This window comes from Pan troglodytes, chromosome 4, assembly GCF_028858775.2.
Source record: "Pan troglodytes isolate AG18354 chromosome 4, NHGRI_mPanTro3-v2.0_pri, whole genome shotgun sequence".
Taxonomy (NCBI): Eukaryota; Metazoa; Chordata; class Mammalia; order Primates; family Hominidae; genus Pan; species Pan troglodytes.
The window spans coordinates 50,110,345-50,133,787 of NC_072402.2; the positions used below are offsets into that span (position 1 = coordinate 50,110,345).

The 23,443-nt window shown below is 42.3% G+C and overlaps 1 protein-coding gene across 1 annotated transcript in view; it reads right to left on the bottom strand.

Annotated features, from left to right (window-relative positions):
- The window catches only part of RGS7BP (regulator of G protein signaling 7 binding protein), a 106,231-nt gene extending 85,302 nt beyond the window's left edge, over window positions 1-20,929 (bottom strand). The window contains exons 1-2 of the mRNA XM_518191.8: window positions 20,077-20,929; window positions 18,985-19,151 (exon numbers count right to left, since the gene is read on the bottom strand). Of these exons, the coding sequence (XP_518191.2) occupies window positions 18,985-19,151; window positions 20,077-20,241 (332 nt within the window). The 5' untranslated portion in view covers window positions 20,242-20,929. The remainder of the gene's footprint in view (window positions 1-18,984; window positions 19,152-20,076) is intronic.
- Window positions 20,930-23,443: the final 2,514 nt, after the last annotated feature.

Sequence of the window (23,443 nt, forward strand, 5' to 3'; positions counted from 1 at the left end):
GCATTAGCTCACACACAGATCTCCATGGCTCTGAGCCCCTCCTGCTTGGTGGCAGCATCTCTTGAGGCATCTCCAGGAACCCCAGGGTTGAATTTCTGTAAAATAATGGTAGGTGTCTAAATGGTTCCATTAGTTGCTCACTGCCATGGTAAGCTGGCCTGATCATCTGTAGCCTCAGGCCCTAACTGTCCTACAGAGGTATCAGTTGGACTAGGACTTGGCCATCACTGCCATTCATTGTGCCTTTTTGGTTGCAGGGAAGTTGGAAATAGGTTGTAAGCTGAGGCTAGGGAAAATGGTGCTCACCCACCATGTTTTCAGGCCAGAGATTGCAAATTAGGAAAAGACTGCCTTCTGTGTTTTCCAGTTATTTAGACAAGTGTCTGGAGGCAAAGTTAATTGGCCCACAAAGCTCTAGGATTTAGTGATTCAGCAGTTCAATTCATACCCACAGGTTCCCACTCCAGGGCCTGAGCTGAGAAGAGTTTGGGGCCATGATATACCCAGAGTACCACTCTCTCAGTGAAACAGGCCCAGTTTTCCAACAAGCCAGATGCCAATGGAATTGAAGCAAACTTACATTTGTACAATGAAACACACCTGCTGCCTGCTGACCAACTCCTTTTCCTTGCCCCTCCTGTTTTCCTTTCCGGCTATATAAACCCGTAAGTTTAGTCAGGAAGAAGGAATGGATTTGAGATCTGGCTCTCGTCTCTCTGGCTGACGTCACCCGTAATATAATAAAGCCTTCTTCCCTTGTCAATACTCATCGTCTCAGTGATTGGCTTTCTGTGCAGTGAGCATCAGGACCTAGCCTGGACCCCTGGTGTTCAGTAACATTAGAAACTACAGCAAAGTGCTAGATTCCCTTCTCCCTTATGGTGGGTTTGCTCCTGGGGGCTTCCTGCTGTCCTTCCTGTGATCTGGATGCTTCAGGTCTGTATAATACATCAGAACACCAATTGAAGATAAATGATGAAATAAAAATGGAGGAGATAGATGTCCATTTACAAGTGATAGAAGAATTTGCTTGGTCCTAGCTCTGGTTACTCAGAAATTCTTCACAATAAATAACAGGATGGCTGGAGAGGGGCACCTGTGGGGTCGTGGGCAAGATCGTGGGCTAGAAGTCAGGAGATATGGCTGCTCATTCCAACTCAGTTGCTCACAAGCTGTGTGACTAAGGCAAGTCACCTCACCTCTCAGGGCTTCAGTTTCCTCATATGTAAAACAGGGATAATAATTCCCAGCACATAGAGGTGTTAGAAAGGATTAAATGACATAATTTTGGTGGAAGCACATTACATCTTGCAAATCACTAGAATATCCACAGTCATAGTGGGGTCCACCCTTTCAGTAAAGGGTAATTGTGCCCCTTGGGAGCCTCTCAGGCTCCAAGATATCAAGGAGTAGGATACAGCACACCTTTAGCTCTAAAGTTGAAGTCTAAAACAACAACAAAAACCCTGTAAGGGACTTCATAAGACATCTAGGAAGGAATACAGTCCCAATAGCTGTTCTTTCTGTTATTCCTTGCCTTAGATTGCTGAGCTAGGGTGGAGATGCTCCTACATCAAGAACACCTCCCTCCTTTATCACTTGCTCTGTTCCTATCTCTACCTCCATCACCAGTATTTGCATATGCCTATCTGCTTGGGGGCTTCTATTTCATCCCCGGAGGAGGGAGGAAGTTGAAATGGGTGGGAAACAGACCTAGAAAAAGGCAGAGGATGATGGCGGGTTGAGTGGTATGTTTACCACCTGGACCCTAGAATAAACTCAAACCTTGATGAGATGGAGTAGAGGCAGAAGTGACAAGAAATACATGAAGTTTATGAGTGGCACTTTCTCAAGCCCCAGGCCACCAAGTATGGCATAGAATTGGTGGAGAGGCCAACTCACATTTCACTATATAACCCACCCACTCTGGGGACTGCAAGCTTTCAGAGCACCTCAAGACAAGCCCCGTGCCTGGATTTTTCAGAATGATGGCAAGGAAGTTGTGCTAAGGGGCCTCGTGGGCAGTGGGCATGGACAAGGGACAGCTGAAGCAGGAGAGGGTGAGAGGAGGGTTGAAGTTGCCGTGCGATGCCTGTGGTTGCAGACTGATTGGTGGGCTCATGTGCACTATCTCTTTGGGGGCTAATACAATAATAAAAATAAAATTTTTAAAGGACATGAAAGTTTAGGAGTTAGGGATTCAATTGTCCTCAAAAGCCCCAGAAAAATGCAATTGCATTAGCAATATAATAGTGATGTTTAAAATGTTGATGTTGAATCTATAATTAGAAGAAATTATAGAGGAAAAAATTAAATTTTCATAGAAATCTCAGATCTTAGAGTTTTAATGAAACTCTGTGTTAGTCATATGATCCAGTTTCCCTTCAAATGCACACATTTCTTCCCTAGGCATCACTCCGCGGTAATACCCACATTTCTTGATCCCTAATCTCCTTCACCTTAGTTCCCTTTCACTTGACTACTTTATTGGATGAGGGAAAGGAAAGGGCAGGAGAAAAATGGATGGGGTACATTAAATCTTGAGTCTTAGAATAGGGACAAAATAACTTTTGGAAAGGAAATGTTTGATATAGTTTCCACACTTGTAAGCAGAAAAAGCTGATGATAGAATGAACACTGCGCTGGGAATTCAGAAATAGTTGTCTAGAAATGGCCATAACTCTTTTGTATAGATTGACATCCGACAATATTTCATATACAGTGTTCTCTTACAGTTAAATCCTACCAGCTACTAAATCACATAAATAACATGAAAGTAGGTTAAGAAGTTTTTTTCCCCTTAGGGTCTCACTTAGGTAAAGTTAAATATGTATGCCCAGTATTTAGCATGCATGCGGACCTCAGACTTTGTTATATACCTGACAGGCTATTTGTCTTGATCCTAATTAATAAGATTGATGGTTCCTGTTTGATGCAAGAGAGTAATATGTGAGCCATATGATAATTTGCATTTGTCTCCTTGGCAAAAGAGAGGGTCTTTCAAGCAATTTGACTTCAGAACAAATTAACAAATAAGATAATTTCTTAATGTTCAATTCCAGAAAGGCGTAACATGTTCCTAAGGCTAATTAAAAAGATTTGGTCTTCATTAATAATTCAAAGCCAAAATATATTTCTTTTTTTCTCAATATTTGGTGTATTCTTTTTATTTTAATTATGTGACAGGTATTGACAAGTTTTAACACTCAACAATGTGCCATTCTGAAAGCAGCAAAGGAAGAAGGTGATAAAGGTCACAGTTACTAATATAAACTCGAAGTGATAAAACACTCAGGCATTTCTTTAATTGTTCACATCCAACAATCTACAAATATTCTGAACAAACAAGCAGGTGGTAATTAACAGAGGTAGACACTAATGGCTGAGAGCCACTTTTAGTCAGCAAATTTTTCTATGGGCCAACATATAAAAATAGTGGTATTTCACATGTAAACTTGAATTCACAGATTCTCTTAAGAAAAAGCCACACCAAAAAAAAAAATGGCACATTTGGCCAATATTTCCCCATGGGAATCAGCAAACAATGAAGCCTGGGTGGCAGCTGCCTGCTTCAGATCCAGGGGCACGGGCTCACCCCAACAGCACTGCCCCACTGTGTCCACTTTACTTTTTTGCTTCACCTACCCGGGGCCCTGCTGGACCTGGGTTTGGAGACCTTGAAATGCACACTCCCTCCAACCACCAACTCTGCGACTGGATAGTCCCTTTTATTTTCCTTCAACTACATTCCTTTATCTCCTGGCAGTACCCACTCCTTAGTCAGCATAGTTCCCAAAGAACTGGTTCGGCCCTCCTTCCCCATTTTCTCTTTTCTTTTCCAGCTGAATCATTCTCCTTCCCTGCCTCTTTCCCCCTCACATCCCACAGAATTTCCTTCTCAGAAGATGGAGAATGCCTTTATAATGCTGACACGTGAAGCAAGACTTTCCTGGAATGAACTGTGTGATCACATATATCTTTTGGAAAGATTACACCTAAATAGATATCTGAACTCGCTTCACATTTTCACATTAGATCTACAATGGCGCTGTGCAATAACCTAATACTAAAACTTAGAGAAGAATTTAAACCACTCTGAGCCTGAACAGATTTGGTAGCTTAAAACATATTTCATCCTCGGAAAACAAAAGATTGAATCTATGAATATAGAAACAGTTGATATGGCTTGTTTTATGGAAGGAACATTTGCCAAGTGATTTTGCATTATGGTGCATGCTATGGTCTAAAATAATCCTCATTATTCAATGATGGTACAGTACTCAAACAGATGCAGCCATTTGAGCTCAAACTTCAGATAGTAAGAAAATGTGACTTATGGTGGAAAGACATGCATGGGAGTCACCCAGTTTGGAGGAGACAGCAATCTCCTTCAAATCATGTTCTTCCCTATATGGAGAGTCTTTAGTGAGGGCTGAATCATGTTCTGGTTCCTGACTGTGTGCACACAGATAAGGCTTCTCAAATGTCCACTGGTGACTACCCCACAGCTGTACTCTTTCAAAATGATGAAAACTGGGGTCTTTGGCCATCTGCTGTGGTCAAGGGAACTGACCCAACTTGGGGAGAGACCTTCCATTCAGCCTTCCATTCAGTAGGGTGAGTATTTCTCTCTTCCAGGCAGAGGATAGCTGTACTCATTGGAACTACACATTGCCAAATTATGGTCACAAAAAGATTCTGACCGTTTATATTTGCCTCACCTAGCTCACTTGAGGATAGAGAATCTGTTGTAGTCCTCATAGGGGAGGTCTTTCTACACTGGCCACTATTTTTGAGCAGGACCCAGATAAGGATTATCACAACACCAAAACAAATAGATTTTTGTAGAAGTTAATAAAGTGCTTGTAAGAACAGGAACAAGAGTCTGAAGGTGATTGGTCTTTGACTTGCTTTCCAGTTACTTTTTACTCTGTGGAAATGTATCCATTTCTTCCCACCCACATTTTGTTACAGCAGCATAGAACAGAATGGAGTAGAATCATTTATTAGAAAAAAATTACACAAATGCAAAATGTTTTTGATGCACAATTCAAGAAACATTAAGTGCTTATTATATATCAAGGACCATTTTAGCAATAGGTTTCTATTGCTACCTAAATTTTTCCTACCTCAGCAATATTTTGGCGAGGGTAAGGGAAAATGATTTATTCTTTAATTCTAAGATAAATAGGACTGTTCATGGTAATGGAAAAATAGGAATATGGTATAAAAGATGAAAAATCAGAAAATATCTGTTTACTGACAACATGTATAAGACACAAAAGGCCGGGCGCGGTGGCTCATGCCTGTAATCCCAGCACTTTGGGAGGCCAAGGTGGGTGGATCACCCGAGGTCAGGAGTTTGAGACCAGCCTGGCCAACATGGTGAAACCCCGTCTCTACTAAAAATACAAAAATTAGCTGGGTGTGGTGGTGCATGCCTGTAGTCCCAGCTACTCGGGAGGCTGAGGCAGGAGAATCCTTGAACCCGGGAGACGGAGGTTGCAGTGAGCCAAGGCCACGGTGCTGCATTCCAGACTGGGTGACAGAGCAAGACTCCATCTCAAAAAATAAATAAAAAAGAATTTAAAAAACCCATCAAGTTCACAGATTTCCTCAGCTTAATGAGTGGATGGCAAGACTGGAAATAAGAATTCCATGCCAAAATGGAACACTTCAAAATTAGACCCACTAAGGGAATAAAAGAGTCTAAAACTCAGAGCCTGAAGCCCTAACAATCAGTCATTTTGGCTGGAAACTAGAAATCTCATGAGGGAGGCAATTTAGATAATTACCGTGATGATTTTAAACACCATTTGTGGGAGAACAGGAGCTCTTGCGGATTTATTGACAAGGGATTTCAGTATTTTAAGACGTAGTGTTTTTGAGATTGGTCTGATAATCTCTCCCGGATCTCATTTCCTATGACTTCTTCCCATCTTTTCTCCCAGCCTCAATGTTACTTCCTTAGGAGTGTCCCTGTCACCCCAGGGGGAGGCTGTCTGTCCTTCAAACCCTTCCAGCACTTCCTACCATTCCCCACCCTCACCCCCTGTGCTCACTGAGGTCCTGAGGGGGAGCAGGTGGCCAACACCATTGTGGTGATGGGGAGTTCTGCCCCTGCTAACATGTCCTCCCCTGGGAAAAAGTAGGTCGATTCTTGAAACACCCAGAATTCAGCCCACCCAGACCTGGGTCAGAGTCTGATCCCATAGGGTCATGTCTAGGACTTGCATAGTTAAACAACCAGGAAAGAAGGTGCCCCCAAGTGAAGCGATGTGAGTAAATATGGTATAGGGAAAGAAAGACTGAAAAATTCGGCGTCCAGAGAAAAGTGCTGAGGCCTCAAGAATGCACAGCCAAGATCCATTTACATTCCACTGGCAGCTTCAGTAAGGCCATAATTTTGTTATTTTTTTCCTTTCTGCCTGTTTTCCTCCTCTTAGTAGCTGAGGAAACCTTAAAAACCCTCAAATTGGCTGTGTGCTGGCTGAAGAGATCCTTGTTCTGAAGTGTGTCCAGGGGAAAGGAGACTCTGAGTGGAAATAATAGTTTGTGGCAGTAGAAAAGAAGGAAAGCAATCCTGTGGCCAGTCCAAGAAAGAAGGGTCTGTCAGGAAACAGCCCAATATGGTGGCAAGAATAAAGACTCTGGCACCAGAGAGACCAGTGTTCAAACTCCAGCTCCACCAAACATCTTGACCAAATATCTCAACTTTTCAGAACCTCAGTTCACTATAAAATGGAGATTTTAAAAATACTTAACATTTTGCGTTCTCTAGAAAGTTTCCAAGTGAGCTTTACCTAAAATCCAGAGACAGCTCTGGAGCCTGTTTGCTCTGGACAGGACCAACATCTTGGAACCGTAGGGAAAAGGCAAAAGAATCATGAGGATATCAGTCCTGACATTCTTGAGTTGGTGAAATAATCTCAGCTCCCATCCACCTACACAGTTGGCTCTATGATGAGGCCACTCTGTGAACAGGTTGGTCTCTGCTATTTGCAGGTAAATGTGCTTCCCAGTCAACATACCAGCCTTTAAAAACAGTATCTTCCCAGGTTGTAGGTAAACGTTATTTCAGATGAATCCTATTCATTTCATCATGAATATGATTTAAACATGAACTATATGCGCAAAGGGAACAGCACATAGTAGGCTCTTAGCACATTTAAATTCCTAGTTCTCTTTCCCCATGGTTCAAAACAGACAAATAGTGTCTCCTGAGGCTTACCTATGGCAGGAGGCTATGACTGCATAACTAAAAGAGAAAGGACATTGCTATTTGCTCTTCAAAGTTCAGCCCAGGTGACATCAATCCCTTTATGAAGTCGTTTTCCCTGGCTACACCCAGTCAGGCAGAGCTGATTACTCTTCCTCTACTGTATCCTCTGCCTATTTCTATTGCAGAGTTGATTCTGTTGTTCTGCAATGATTTGTTTAATGTCTATCTTTATACAGATGCTGGGTGATAATCTCCTCAGGGGCAAGGGCCATGTTGATTCATCTTTATGCTTCTGGAGGCTTGCACAATGTCTGGCCCATAATACGTGTTCAACGTTTAATGAAAGGAACAAATGAACTAAGAGGGAAATGAGGAGGAAGGAGAGGTTGATGCTGAGGGATCTACCTTTACTTCTTTCTCCCAGTCCAGCACCCCTCTTCCTCACTCCTCACATCCAAGCTCCATACTCTTCCGGTCTCCCCAGTCTTGCTAGAGATCCTGTCCTAGGCCTCAGGAAGCATGACTTTGGCTTATAGATTAGGAAATTTGTGTTCTCAGCAGACAGCTGGTATGGAGAGAGATGTATGCAAATCAGATCATGAAACTTGCAGTCAGGGAAGTTGCATGACACCGCCCTGGCTGCTGAGACATTCAGGAAGTTGCTGTGTGAGGCTTCTGAGAAACTCTTTTAAGAAGGGCCACATTTAATGGGCTTATGTCTGTGCTCTCTGCCCTTTCTGCTTGCCTGGAACATAGATACAATTTCTGGAGCTGCAACATCAATATTGAGACCTTGAGGAAAAGCCCCAGAGAACTACAGAAATCTCAGTCATGATGTTCTTCAATCATGAACCAATGTTTGCCATCCCTACCCCTTTGGGTGTTTAATTATGTGAGAAAAAGCCACCTTTATATGTTTAAGTCACTGATGTCTGGCCTATGTTACTGCCAGCTGAAGATAATTCCAAACCGATAATGCAGTCTTCAAGGATCTTTACCTTGCTGTTGTTGCTGCCTCAAATGCTTTTCTCTGAAATTATCATAGGACTGGTCCCTTCTCAGAGTCAGATATTCAGTTCAAATGTTACCTTCTCAGAGGTGCCTTTTTGACCACCCTATCAGAAGATAACTACCCACGCTGCATATGTCATTCCTTAATAATATCATCTTGTTTTATTTTCCTCACTGCATTTATCACTATCTGAAATACTCTCTTTTGTTTGTTTCTTCTCAGTCACCAGCCCCACCCCCGCCACCACCACCACACACACCATGAATACAAGGACTTTATTTTGTTCAAAGCTGTTGTATCTACCGCACCTAGAAGAGCACTATGAATACGTTCCCAGAAAGAAAGATGACTTCTGGAGTTGGGCATGAATCTGTTTTCCCATAGAAAATACTGTTATATATGATGAAAAGTTTTATAATTTTGGAAATTATGGGTTAAATACTGTTTATGACCTAAGTACTATGTATAACATTGTTTATATGGGATAATGAGTTCCAAGTCCAATTTCCCTTAATGAGCTCATTATGATCTTGACCATAGATCATGTTGCAGTTTATCCCCATCTCCAGAAAACCCTTCCTGCTTCCTTGCATTTTCTAGCTGCTTCCCACCTTTTATTCATAACAGTTTATCAGATTTTAACTCCTTGATGAAATTTTTTCTTTGATTTATTTACAGGAGGTTTAAAAAAATTTTTTTAAAGAGTCTCAATCTCAAGTAGATTTTTTTAAAACATTAATTTCTTGGGTGCCACTACCTATACTCCTTGCAGGCTCTATCCCATTTCACATCCTGTCTTGTGAAAATTATACTTAAGTCCTTTCAAAGCCAACTCACCTAACTTCCTGCCCTCCCAGTGGTTTCTAAACTTCATATCTTTTCCATGAGTTCATTTAAAAGCAGCAAAATCTTTTTCTCAATCCTTTCTGGACCCTTTCCCCTGTTCTGCTTTTCAGTGTGAGGAGCATGGTGGACTATAATGAGGTGCAGGTAAGACCTTGACATGCAGAGGAGTGAAGTTTTTCTTTTACTGGTTAACGAGTATGGATTTACATATAGAAACCATATATGTAGATGAATAGGATAGGGTCACTCTGTTACACACACTTAAGGAATAAAAAGTAGACCAGTTTGAGGAAGTGGAGTGTTTAAAAGTTAAGTGGTAAAAAATCCAGGAATATAGGTTGGGTACTGTGACAGAGATCGTTAGTTGTTTCCCAATATCCATTCTTTCCCTTTTCCTTAGTACTGAAGTCCTTTTTATTTAAGGTGGCAATGAAAAAAAGACTGTATTCCTAAGTCTTGCTTGCAATTAGGTGTGACCATGTGATACAGTTCTGGAAGTTTTGTTTGAAACTGATTAAGGAGAGCTGACCCATCTGGACACGGTGGCCTTTTGCCCTTCCTCTTTTCTTCCTCCTTCTATGCTGGAACATGGACTGATGGCTGAGATTCTGTGCTCGTCTTGCCTCATAAAGCGAGGTTGAGGATAGAAGCCATAAACAAAGACTGGGCGCAGAACCGTCTGGTTTCATGGAGCCACTGTACCAGTTCCGAATTGCCCAACCTAGGACTTTTTTTTTTTTTTTTTTTTTTTCTGGGCGAGAATAAACCCTGGTGTCTTTAGCAATTGCTACTTTGAATTTTCTGTTAAATATAGCCAAGTATAATCTTTTCTGATACAGATGCACACTTGGGAAGCTTTTAAAAATACCCCAATGCCCAGGCAGCATCCGAGACCAATTAAATCAGAAACTCTAGGGATGGAACTCAAGCATCAGCAAATTTTTAAAGCTTCCCAGGTGATTTCCATGTGCAGCCCAGGTTGAGAATCGCTATTCTAGGCAGGTAGGCCTCATATGTTGCATGTTCAACAATCTCCTGGGAGATGCAGTGGTGCTTGTTAAAAATTTGGATTTCCTGTCCTTACCTCCCCAGAGGTTTTGGTTCTTCAGGTCCGAGGACATCCCACCCACATGATTCTGACACAGGAAATCTAGTTTCAAATTTGAAGAAACACTGCTTTAGGCAATAGGAAATCTTTAGAAGTTTTAAAGCAAAGAAGTGACAAGATCAGAGGAGTGTTTTAGGAGGAGGATTAGCCTGGATCTAGAGAATAAATTGAAGAGAAGAGGTGAGAGACTGAACTCAAGGAGACCGATTAGGACGTACTACAACAGCTGATGGCCTGAGGGGATACATCTGTGAACTAACAGGTGGCCACAGAAATGGGAAAAAAGAAGACACTGAAAGACAATAGACACTGAAAAAGATAAAGCACTACAGGACTTGGTACCTTATGGGATAGGGGTGGGGGCACTTCAAGATATTCTCAGTGACTGAAGAATACGAGGGCTTTGGCTTCTTCCGGGTTAGTATATATTTCCCCTTGTGCTCAAACTCAGATTGGTGTAGTTTATTAGTTCGCTGTGTATCTACAGCTGCAAATGTTAAATTGACTTTTGTTAACCTGATTGTATCTAGAGTCTTCTATTAGGTTGAAAACATTTATTTCGGTCGAGAGCAGTGAGTCACACCTATAATCCTGGCACTTTGGGAGGCTTAACTGGGAGTGTTGCTTGAGGCCAGAAGTTCAGGACTAGCTTTGGCAATATAGCAAGACCCCAGTCTCTATAATAAGTTTTTAAAAATTAGCTGTGTCTGGTAGTGCATGCCTGTAGTCCCAGCTACTCAGGAGGCTGATGCACAATGATTGCTTGAGCCTAGGAGTTCAGTATCAGCAGAGTGAGACCTCATCTCTAAAAATAAATAATAATAATAATTATTATTATTTGCTAAATCAGTTCTATTTAAAGGCTCAGATACTTTATCCTAACCAGAGTCAATCTCACAAATAAGTTTACTCTGTGTGTGTGCATTATATGTGTGTGTGTGTGTGTGTGTGTGTGTGTATGCATATAGGCAAGTAATTAAATGTTTTTCATGAAGTTTTACCTTTTTTAAAGTCATGTCTTGTAAAGCAAAGGAAATAAACAGGCAGTATAGATACTGCTCTGGAGCTGTGCTTTGTGTAGTTGTCTTTCTGGGATAAGACACAACCAAACTCTCAGGGCCTAGAAGTTTAAAGAACAGTTTGAAAAGGTGATCTCAATGGTAACTGATTAATTAACAATTCAATGTAAAGCCCCTAAGCAGAGAGATGTTATGGTACTATTTTATCAAATAACATAAATTAAATATAATTACTTTATGAGTAATCCTAAGATACACACTGCCCGCTGATTTGTTTTAATAATGAACACCTATGCCTCACAAATTGCTCTTAGGTATATAAGCTCTTCAAGTCCTCTGTTATTTAAAAACCAACATATTGGTTTTAGAGTTAAAAACAGAAAATAATAATAGTTAAATGTAATAAGATGTAAACTAATCGAATCTCTCAATTCTTACTAAAGTTGGTATCAAGACATGGCTTCTTTTAAGAATAGATTTTAAAATACCAAGTAAACTTAATGAACAGAAAAGACAAATATATCATCATTGAGCTTACCACTCAGGGTGCAAAGATGAATGAAACAGCCTTGGTCTCTTGCACTTCAGAGTATGCATAATAAAGTGACGGGGAATTTTTCCAAAGTTAGTTTTAGATTTAATTTTCTCTCTAATTGGAACATCTATTAAGAAGACTCTAACAAGGTGAAAGTCATTAAATCTGTTCAAAACATAAAGTGGCTAAACTTCAATAGGCAATGGGAGAACACTTGTCTCGATGCCATATCACATTTAGTCAAGTTGCTAATAATAGCACTCTTCTTTAATCTGGTGTGAGTCAGAACCTTGTCCTTGCTCCAGAGTATGCTTATGGTCCTTAAGCAACAGTATTAGCACCACTGAGGGGCCACCACCTGCTCAATTCTCTCATGCGCACCAGGGAAAGTGAACACCCCGGGTGTGGATTGTTAGATGCCTCACCAGCTCTCCCCAGTATTCCCTCTTGTAGCTGGGTTTTGGTTTACCTTTATAATATAATTAAATTGATTAAAGAAAAGTGCTAGCTGTATTAGAGACTCAGTATCTTTGTGAATAATCCATTTCATACAGAAAACATTCTATTCCATGGTCACAAACTCTACCCTTACATGAGTTATGATCTTGCAGATGATTAAACATTGGGCCCTGGGATGGCTTTGTATGAAAGTGTGGAGAGAGTATACAGAAAGTCCTAGGTAAAACCTCACCTCTAGTTGGGGCAAAACAACCCAAAGTGTGTATTTAGCTGCAGATAGGTCAAGGAAATTTATCATGGGTTAAATTATGTGCCCTTTCCCCCAACCAAATTCATATGTTTAAGTCCTAACCACCCAGTACCTCAGAATGTGACCTTTGTTTTGGAAAAAGGGTCATTGCAGGTGTAAATAATTAAGCTAGGATGAGTTCATACTGGAGTAGAATTGGCCCCTAATTCAATATGACTGCTGTCCTTGTAAAAAAGGGGAATTTGAACATGGATGCACACACAAGGAAAAGGCCATGTGAAGCTGAAGGCAGAGATGCTTCACCAAACCGAAGAATGTGAAAGACAGCAAGCCACCAGAAGCTAGAGGAGAAGCATGGAGCAGATACTTCCTCACAGCCCTCAGAGGGAACCAACCCTGCTGACACCTTGACCTTAGACTTCCAGCCTCCAGAACTGTGAGACAATAAATTTATTTTGTTTAAGCCACTCCGTTTGTGGCACTTTGTTATGGCGGCCTTAGCAAACTAATACTGAATTGTTCTTCCATCGTTATCTTTATGGATAGTATATTCTTTTGGTATAGACATAACTTGCCTTTCACTATTTGACCAGTGAGAGCTAAACATTTTAAAGCAAAACACCTTTAATAGGAAGAGAAAAGAAAAGACAGAGTGGGTGGCCTGGCATGCCTGCCAACCACAGGTCCCTTTTACTAACGGCAGAGGCTGTCACTGCCCACATAAGGCCTCCTCCACCGTGTGGATCAAAGAAGGCTGAGAGCTGCTTCCATGGTCACCGAGCTCTTCTTCCATACTCTTATCACCATACATCATTGCTGCTGGCTCAGCCAAAGTGTTGAAAGGACTATTACTAAGCTGCAATTCTTTATTTTCCCTTATCTCACTCTCCCACTTCCTAACTTCCTAGCAAACAGAACAAGGGTAGGAACAAGAAATCAACTAGAAGTGGGACTGAAAAAATCAGGGCGAAAAAATCAGTGCAAAAAAATTAAACACAAATCGAAACCAAAACAGACTCCACCCCAACCCCCCCAGAAAAAGGCAGGAGGAGGAGAAGGAAGAGAAGGAAAGAACATGAGGAAAGAGAAGGAGAAAAGGAGAGAAACAGGTCTGGTTGGTCAGGAAAATCATTGCTGGAGGGAAAAACCTGAAATCTGTGCTTCTGGACCTCTAGGATGTTTGTTACATTGCTCTAGAAAGCCAATAGGAAATTAAGATTCTTCTTGTGAATGTACTATGTTTGGATCTCAACAAATTATTTCCGGAATTCAATTATCAAACTTCTTGCATGATATTTATTTTTTCATAGCTCAGTTCTGTAAACAAGGTCCATGTGATTCTCTATGAATTAATGTAGAATAATGGAATGAGGAAGCCAGGAGATTCAGAAGTCCTTCAATGTAACACTGTCATTTTGGTGTGCAGGGAATTTAACAGACTTTTCCAATGACATATAGCCTATACCAGAACTAGGCCAAAAGATTTTATAAATATTATTTGATATATGAAGAATCTAGGCTGATTTATGTAAAAAATTTCTAAACTTAACTACTTTTGAAACTTCATATCTCCATATAATTTTTATGGTATCTCAGAACAGGTTTTTGATAGCCATCTGGGAAACTTCCACCTAGAAAATGTCTCAGAATGTAATATAAGAAACCAAGGTAAACAAAGATTTATTCCAGCCAAAGTATTTATTTGGAAAATATTTGATGGATTAACTTTTTATATAAATGTATCTCGGCAATCTGAATTTTTAAATGTCTTATTATATTACCACTAACTTGCACTTAATAGCATTTACTATATGCTTGCAGTCTCCTAAGTACTTGATCCTCACAATGCCATATACTCTGGTCCCATTATTCATTAACTCCATTTTGCTGTTGAGGAAACTGAAGCAGAGAGGGAGAGACAATATCTTTGCCCGACTTCATACTACATGTGAATAGCAGCACAGCCAGACTGCCAGTCTGGTCCCAAAGTCTATGTACTTAACCACGATACCAGACTACCACTAACCACTCTGTGAATCAATCTGCATACAAATTCACCCATGTCCTTAGCAAGTGGTAAAGCCTGGTCTAATCTGATTTAGAATCAGTGCTCTTTCCCATCACACTCTACTGTCTCTCATGTTGTCATACTTAAACTTAAGATCTGGAGTAAATCTTTCTACATTTAGATTCTCTTGAGAGCCATTAACCAAAAGCAGCAGTGTGAGAAAGATTCAGTCCAACACAGACACCACAGAAGCACAGCAGCAAAAAGAGAATCCTGACCACCAGCCCCCCAGCCATAGCAGTAACTCCCAAGGTGTGCTGGAGGATGTTGGCTCCTGGGGCCACTCCTACCTTGTATGCTGTGCTCATCTCTCCTCATTCTCAGGTGTGGCTGATGGAACAGGTACAAGACCAGGGAGCATGAGATCCAAGTCCCAGTCTTAGAGCAGCCTCTGACTGGCAGTGCCATTGACAGTCTGGACATGTGGTCCCTGCTTCACATACCTAGCTCACTTAACTCTCTCAACTACCCCATGAATGGGCATGAAGGACTTCATCCTTACAGATGAAGGAATTGTGACTTAGAGAGCTAAGCATTCCATCAAGGTCATAAAAGATGACACTCATTCCAGGTCTGCCTGACTCCAAAATCTTCACGTATTCTTTGTCAAGTTGCCTCAAAAGTCACTTAAATCCTCTGAATCTTAGACTCCTCAAATATAAAGTGCCATGGAGCCCTAGGGATTCTATGAAGTGTCTCAGAAGTCACTTTGAGAAGGAAGTCCAAAAGGCAGGACCTGACCTACTCCTGATATGCACGTGGACACATACACACACACCCCAAGCAGTGCAGAGTTATGCCACTGTGACTGTCTTTATAAATATGGCTTTCTACATTTAGATTGAAGGGAGGATTTGCTGCTAAAAAAGTTTGAGGCCCATTCTTGCAAGTGATCTTTAAGGCCCCTCTTAGCTTTAATGTCTGGGACAGGGTCAGAGTTGTAAAGACATAACTTTAGTAAATCAAGACAGTCAGAGGATACTTTGTATTCACCTGGCTGGGTCTGTCCAGAATGCAGATATCTGATGCCTTTGAAAGAAAAGGCTGTGCCTGAACTCTGCTGATCCAAACACAATTTGAGAAAGTGTGTTGATTGTATTTGTGGAGATGGCCTTCTTATACAGGGCCAGTTAGAAAAAACATAGTCTGAGTTTTCTTCTCCCGTGAGCTCCACCATTCCTTGAGGGTTTCAGTTGGTCAGGGATGAAAGGTATGTAGCATTAGTGGCTTGTTTAATGCTTACTCCTTGTTTTTCCTCTTCCTCTCTATCTTGCCTCATCTTCTTTTTACCCTGTCCACCTTCAATCCTGTCTACCTCCTGTGGCCCCAAAGCCAGCTGGTAGACCAGAAAGTGGGAGTCTGTATTGGTAGAAAATGAATAAATTCACTTACTCCTTCAAGTCCTGCCTTTCCCACACTTGTATTCCTACACAGAGCAAAGAATTGGTGCTTAAGCAATAGCCATGAGGCAGGTGTCTTGAGGAATGCGTGGGGAGCCAAGTATTACTTTTCCTCCACCCTATAGCTCATACCCCTTCATTAAAAGCTACATATGTAGAAAATAATAAAGTTGACAAAAAACCAAGTGTTAATCACAGTGACGATGATAATACCTTTCTAAAAAACAATTATTGAGGTATACTTTATATGCCATAAAATTAGCTCATTATTAGTTACAATTCAATGACTTTTAGTAAATATACAGTATTGTATAACCATCACCATAGTCCAATTCTGGAACATTTCCATCATCCCAAAAAGATTTCTCGAGCTCATCTGTAGTCTCTACCTGCTCTCGCCTCCAGTCCTAGGTAACCACTAATCTACTTTCTGTCTCTATAGATTTGCTTTTCCTGGGCATTTCACATGAATGGAATCATATGATATGTGATATTTTGTGGCTGGCTTCTTTCAGTTAGCATACTCTTTTTAAGGTTAGTTTATATTTTATCATGTATCCTTTATACATAACACCTTTTTGAATGGCAGCATTATATAGAGGAAAAAGCATGAAAATCAGAAGCATGCAAACATGGGGCTGAATCAAAGCTGTGTCACTTCTTAGCTGTGTGACTTTGGGAAAGTTTCTCAATCTCTCTAGACCTATTTGTAGAATAAGAATAATAATCCCTCCCTCAGCTGAAAGGAAATAGCTGGGTTGTGATGACAAATAGTGGGCGCGCAAGAAATCCAGTTCTTCTCTCTAAATTTCGCCAAAAACCTTTGCTTTTCTCACCCTTGCTTCAAACTTTAAAGTGACTCCTACAGCCTCCCTACCAGCCTTCACATCAAGCTTGAAACAAGAACCCACATAACAAATGATATCAGAAACGGAATTCCGCCAAAGGGAATCACATCCTTCATTAACGGAGCCCAGATGGTGAGGAACTAAAGGGATTTCCTTCAATTATATGGCTGTCATTTTTTTATAACGAATGTTAAATTGCATTTAATTATTATTGTAAGGGGGGAAATGTGTCAAGTTCTATCCTAGAATATTTTATGGAGTTGGTTTTCCTTTGGCAAGGCTCTAAGAACATCTTATTTTCCCACTAATTCTTATAAAACTGCCCCCATTAACATCATCACACAGATAACATGCAAACAAGTAGCAAAGAGCTAAAAACACCAGAGTAAATAAAATCCACCTCAAGCCAGGTACCATGGTGCATTCTTGTAGTCCCAGCTACTCTGGAGCCTGAGGCGGGAGGATTACTTGAGTGCAGGAGTTTAAGACCAGCCGGGGTAACATAGCTATAATACCTCTCAAAGAAAAAAAAAAAAAAAAATCCACCTGAAATCCTCCAAACTCAAATTTAGCCAATAGTTTCAGACCTTTTCTTTCCTGAACCTTCAGAAGACCCTGAATTTTGTGTGTGTCGCAAAATAGACTGAATCGAACTCCTTGTTCATTCCTCCAGCCCACCATCTCTGATTAGAACATGTTCTCATTTTGAGTTCCAACTCAGAGGGATCCTAAATGCAATCCCATCCTATAATCTAGGACACAAAGTTTACAGAGTTGCTACTCCTTAGCCCTGAGAGAAAATTTCCTGTCCTAAATCTGCTTTTCCTTTTGAATTACTGTTTATCTGTACTTCTAAATTTACCAGTGCTCCTTCACATTTCTGATTTTTTTTTCTGTCTCTCTCGTTGTCTGAGATTTATCACAGCTGTATTTCTTCACCAAACTCCTGAACCACTTAATTCCCCTCCATTTCCCGGATTTACTTCTTCTTAAGAATAGTATAAGAGTTAAAACAGAAAAGGATAAGGCTTCTCAATATTTTTACTAAATAAAATATGGTTATAACATATTTTGTGTATCCCTCTCTTCAAGGAGATGAGTACAGCATATCATTTTTCATGATATAAAATGCCTGTGGTCAAATGTAAAGTAATTATTAACAGAGGCAATATATGGCTTTCCAATCTTTATAAACTTTATAATCACTATACATATTATTGGAATTAAAGATGGCAAACAGTGATTCTTTCAAATAGGTAAATTAGATATAATTCCTACAAGTGATCAGCTTGTAACATTATCAGGTGAGTCTAATTTGAACTTCTGCTGCGATAAAGCTATACTCACATAGATAAACAGGTAAATACTATATCCAGACTGAACCAAGCACTTAAATTAATGTATTGATGTATTTGTATAAGGATTCCTGTGTTTCCTTGCTCTAAGTACTTATCTCGAAAATAGGAACTGTTAACAAAATCCATGGCTAACTTTTCCCCCAATATTAAGAGATGAAAGAAAGTGTAGGTAGGGTCCCAAGAGAGAAGTTTTCAGATACTGAATTATCTCCTAATACAGGCTAGAAAAACGATAAATCTGATGAAAATAAATAAAAATTTGGGGGACAAAGTCATGTTAGGTTTATTGAGATATGTGAATTTCCCCAATCTTTAAAAACTGTTCTTATGCTAAAACTTACCCCTTCCTATCACCACAGTGAAGAGAGTAATTTATATCTAAGACCTTATTTTAGGGATTTTATTTTAGGCGGTATCATAGGAATTTATCTCATGGTATAAATAGTTTAGTAAATCTGGGATTTGGGAAAGAGTTTTTCTCTACAGCACAGGCCTTTTGTTCAGCAGCAGATGACAAAATAATTTTGAGGCAAGATGATTTAACTTCAGTTTGATGTCCAGCCATCCACCCCAAATCTTATGCTCCAAATTCCAGAATGTGGCCAGAGTATTGAAAATTAAGTTTTTAAAAAATCATTTGATCCAAATCTTCTAAATATATATACATATATGCAAGAATGACACAGCCTTCAAATTATGGTTTGGCCTATAGTTTGTGTATAGCTCTCTAGAGAATTTCGATCTTAAGGTTAAAATCTCAAATATGTGGAGATCATGTCTGAGGACTTGACTACCATAAAATTCTGTCAGCATCCATGCATCATGTATATGGATTACCAAATAATGCCGAGTCTCCTACCCTGAGATGGCAGCCAATTTTTGGTGTGCCTGACGGGCCATTTCACAGCCTTTGGTTCTTGTCTTGTGCATTTCCGCCCGGAGTGAGGGGCAGCTGACCGAGACATCCCCAATAGAAATGACCAGCTCTCGGTACAGGGCCACTTGTGTGTTGAACTCTTGGACAAGCTGGAAAAGAAGTGAGTTTTTTTTTTTTTACCAAACATTTCTCATCAGAAAGTTTCCTGTTTCGGAGTACATAAACAGGGGTCTTCACTGACCCCTGAGTCAGCTCCCCAGATCTCCAGCTAAGGAACCTAGGAATTGTTTAAAGCAGAAGGCACCAAAATGGCAAGTCTCTTTGTCCAAGGCAAGTATTTATTTTCATAGGCAAGCCTGGCCATGGAAGCTCTATTTCCAGACCTACTTCCCCTCACCCTTTCAGACTCAGTTTCTGAAGAGCAAGAGAGCGTATTTGGAGCGCTACCATACCACTCCCAGGCCAACAGAGAATGATGCTGGGGACTCCTACATAGACGGTCCCCTCTGCTACTGCTAGGACATGGCTTTTAAGTTACACGGCGGGAGGGGCGGGGGAGGCGACAGGTAGGGTGTAATAGGCAAACCATTCACCTTTTGCTGGGCCACTGAAACTCTCGGCCTGACGGCCTGACGGCCTGACGGGAAGACCAGCTACAGCCTCTGCGCTGGAACCTTCGACCCCTCCGCAGCGCCCCGTGCGCTGTATTTGGGTTTGTTTGCTACTCTGTCCCCAGAAAGCAGCATCCCCACCTCCTCATCCCTCCCTCCTCCGTGAGCGAGCCAGTTCACTGTGTCTTTCGCATCCACCATTCTTCGAGGGGGTACAGGCACAACCTACAGCCGCTGATCCCCAAGACCCTTGCTGTCACACTTCTTTCTGCAGGGTTATTACGACCGGGGTGTCACCCTGAATTTGGGGGACTGCAGATTTAAAAATAGTGCATGTGCCACGTGATCGGCATTGAGGAGCTGAGGGTGGGGGAGTGGCTGGCACTCAGGCAAATGATTAACATACATGACTCCCCCCACCCCCTCTCAATTAAAAAAAAAAAAAGGCGCAGTTTTCACCCACCATCTTGCAGTCGTCCAGGGCTCGTTGGGTTTTGTGGGCGCTCTCGGAGCCGCTGCCCCTGCGCTCCCAATCTCCGCTCTGCAGCGGGGGCTTGCTGATCTGGAAGATCGAGGAGCGGGTGGACCGGCTGGGGCGCTTTTTGCGCCCATTCGGTGCAGAACTCATGCATACACATCCACCAAGCCGAAGCCGCTGGTGCAGTGCGCCCCGGCGCGGGTGGCCCGGTTGTTGCCCTGGGCGCCGCCGCCAAGCAGCCGGAGCCCGGACCTGAGGCGCGCAGCTCACAGTGCTGGGGCTGGCTGCGCGGGTCGGTAACCTTCAGCTTGAAGGAGAGCCGGGGAAGCGCTAGCTGTGCCGTGCAGCATCGCTTCCACTAGCAGCGAGGAAGGGGCGCGATCAAGTTCTGCTCAGCAGCATTGCCGACCCTGTCCCGGGAGCTGGGCGCTGGCGCGGGCTCGCACTGCCTTCCTCTCGGCATGGATTGCAAGGCTGGGCGAGAAGGAACGCGCCGCCCGGCGGTTCCGAGTTTCCATTCAGGTGGGGGAGCAGCTTTCAAAGCCTGCGCTGCAAGGTGGGGGGCGGAAAGGGGTGTCGCTCTTGCTTCAGTGTCTTCCCGCAGCGGCACTCGGTTCGTCTTTCCCCTCCCTCCACTGTCGCCAGGCCTGGAAGGACTGGCCGTCCCCAAAGCAAGCAATTGGCTCTAATCGGCTGCCTTGATCCCTCGTCTCTAAGGGCTTGTCTGTTTGAAGATCCCAGATGAATCTGTGGCGGGACTGGCAGACGCAGAGAATCGGTCCGGCTGACGTTGTTCGCGGGCCCGCACATTGATAGGACGGGAATACTAATGTGATCTGTCCATGCAACCCCCTTCCCCCTCCACAGTCTATGCACTTATCCAATCAAATCCCCGGGAACATCAATTGCAATATTACTTCATCTGCTCTATTATTAGAAACGAAAAGTGTCATCAGAGTGGAGCACATGCCACATGCTGGGACCTAAACATGGATTTCAAATAAGCCAGTGTGGGCTTGAGGCCCTCACCAACTGAGACTGAGACAGGGGCCACAGGAGGGAGTGAGGTTTTGCTCCAAATGGAAGACCTCTTGATAACCTAAAAGGAAAGCTTTGTTTCCCTGAGTTGTTTTGTTTTTATTTCGTCCTTGTTCATGGAGAGGGAAAGAGGAGAGCCAGTGAGGCAGAATGCACAGAGGCATTCACTCACATTGGGCCTCATCCCCATCCCATTTCAAGTAGTAAAGCTCTTGGTCTTGCATTGCAGGGTCTCAGGACCCAGCTCCTAGAGTTCCCTTCTGGAGACTTGAACAAATAAGAGCCAAGAGATCTCCCTGGACACTCAAAATGACCTTCTTCTCACTTATGGGATATCAGTAACCCAGAGGCCAACAGAGGTGGCCCAGAAAATCGGGGATGATTCTTGTGTGAAAGGAGTGGGGGTGAGGCCCTCAGCCATTTAAGTTCACCCTTCCCACTGACATCTTCCTAAGGTTCTTCTGGGAGGAAGAGAGAGTGTTGTGGCATTCAACTCTAAGGCTCTAAGGATGCTTGTTCTCCCGAATGATTTGTTTGGAGAGGGAGATAAAGGGGTCTCCCATAGGAAAACTAGTTATGTATTAGTAATCCTAATAAGAACAGATTAGAGGTTCCTGGTCAGTCTGTTAAAGGGATATGGTGAGTACATAGAAAGAGAAAGCCTGAAATAGCCAGGAAGGTTAATATCCTAAGGAGAGTGGCTTTACAACCTTTTCTACAAGACAAGTAAATATAATGGGGTACTATAATAAGAGAGTTATTTGGTCTTTGTCCCCAGTCCCTAGGGCAGAACTCCTAAAACCCTTAGAAATTGCCTGAGTTATTATGATAAGCCATCTTGTCACCAGAAAGACCAAGCCTTGATTAGTTGCTTGCAACTTTCAGCCTCATCCCCCAATCTCAGGGGATAGGAGAGGAGCTAGTGACTGCGTTCCTCACCAATGGCCAATTATTTAATCAATCATGCCTACATAAAGAAACTTCTGTAAAACTCCTAAACAACAATAGAGTGTGGGGAGCTTCTGGGTTGTGGAAGACATCTAGGTGCTGGAAGGGTGGTACACCAGGAAAGAGCATGGAAGTTCCATGTCCTTTTCCCATACCTTGCCCTATGTTTCTCTTCCAGTTGGCTGCTCCTCAGTTGTATCCTTTAGAATAGACTGCTAATAGTAAGTAAAGCTCTTTCCTGAGTGCTGTGAGTCATTCTAGTGAATTACCAAATCTGAGAAGGCGGTTATAGGAACCCCTGAATTTGTCGCCAAGATGGAGAGAAGAGTTGGTAACCTGTGGATCCCATACTTGTGACTGGCCTCTGAGATGAGGACAGTCTTGTGGGACTGAGCCCTTAAACCTGCAAATCTGACGTTAACTCTGGGTAGTTAGTGCCAGAAATGAGTTGTAGGCCACCTAATTGGTGTTAGAGAGTTGGAGAAGTGCTATTGGAAAAGACATCATGTATTTGGGTGGGAAGGAAAAAAAACCTAACAGATGGATCACTGAGTGGATATTTGGCTAAATTTTTTTTTTTTTTCTGAGTCAGGGTCTTGCTCCATCACCCAGATTGGAATTTAGTGACACCATGAGAGCTCACTTCAGCCTCAACTTCCTGGGCTCAGGTGATCCTCCCACTTCAGCCTCCCAAGTAGTTGAGACTACAGGCACATGCCACCTAATATTTTGTAAAGACAGAGTTTTGCCATGTTGCCCAGGCTGGTCTTGAACTCCTGAGCTCAAGTAATCCACACACCTTCACCTGCCAAAGTGCTGGGATTACAGGTGTGAGCCACCGCGCCTGACCAGAACTTCACACAAGCTTGGGAGTCAGTTTTCCCTATCAAAGACTAGAGAAAGGAGGCATCAGCTCTCAGGCCCAGACCTTGGTGTGCTGCTATCCTCCAGGTGTTTAGATGTCCCAGAGACTGAGAGAAAGGGCTCTTCTGCTGGTTGAATCTCCCCAAATATAAGAAGATAACAGGTTAGTGCTTAGTCAGCTCCCTGACCCTTTCTCTTTCCTGCAATCTCAATTACCTCCCCTCCCTTCCTCCCTCCCTCCTTTTTTCCTTCCTTCCCTCCTTCCTTCCTTCTTTCCTTCCTTCCTTCCTTCCTTCCTTCCTTCTTTCCTTCCTTCCTTCCTCTCTCTCTTCCTTCTCTCTCTCTTTCTTTCATTCTTTTGTTCATTCGTTCATTCTACGGAGTCTCACTCTGTTTCCCAGGCTATAGTGCAGACTTCTGAGTAGTTCCACAGACATGCCTGAGTTGGCCGCTCCTGAGTTGTATTCTTTAGAATAGACTGGTAATAGTAAGAAAAGCTCTT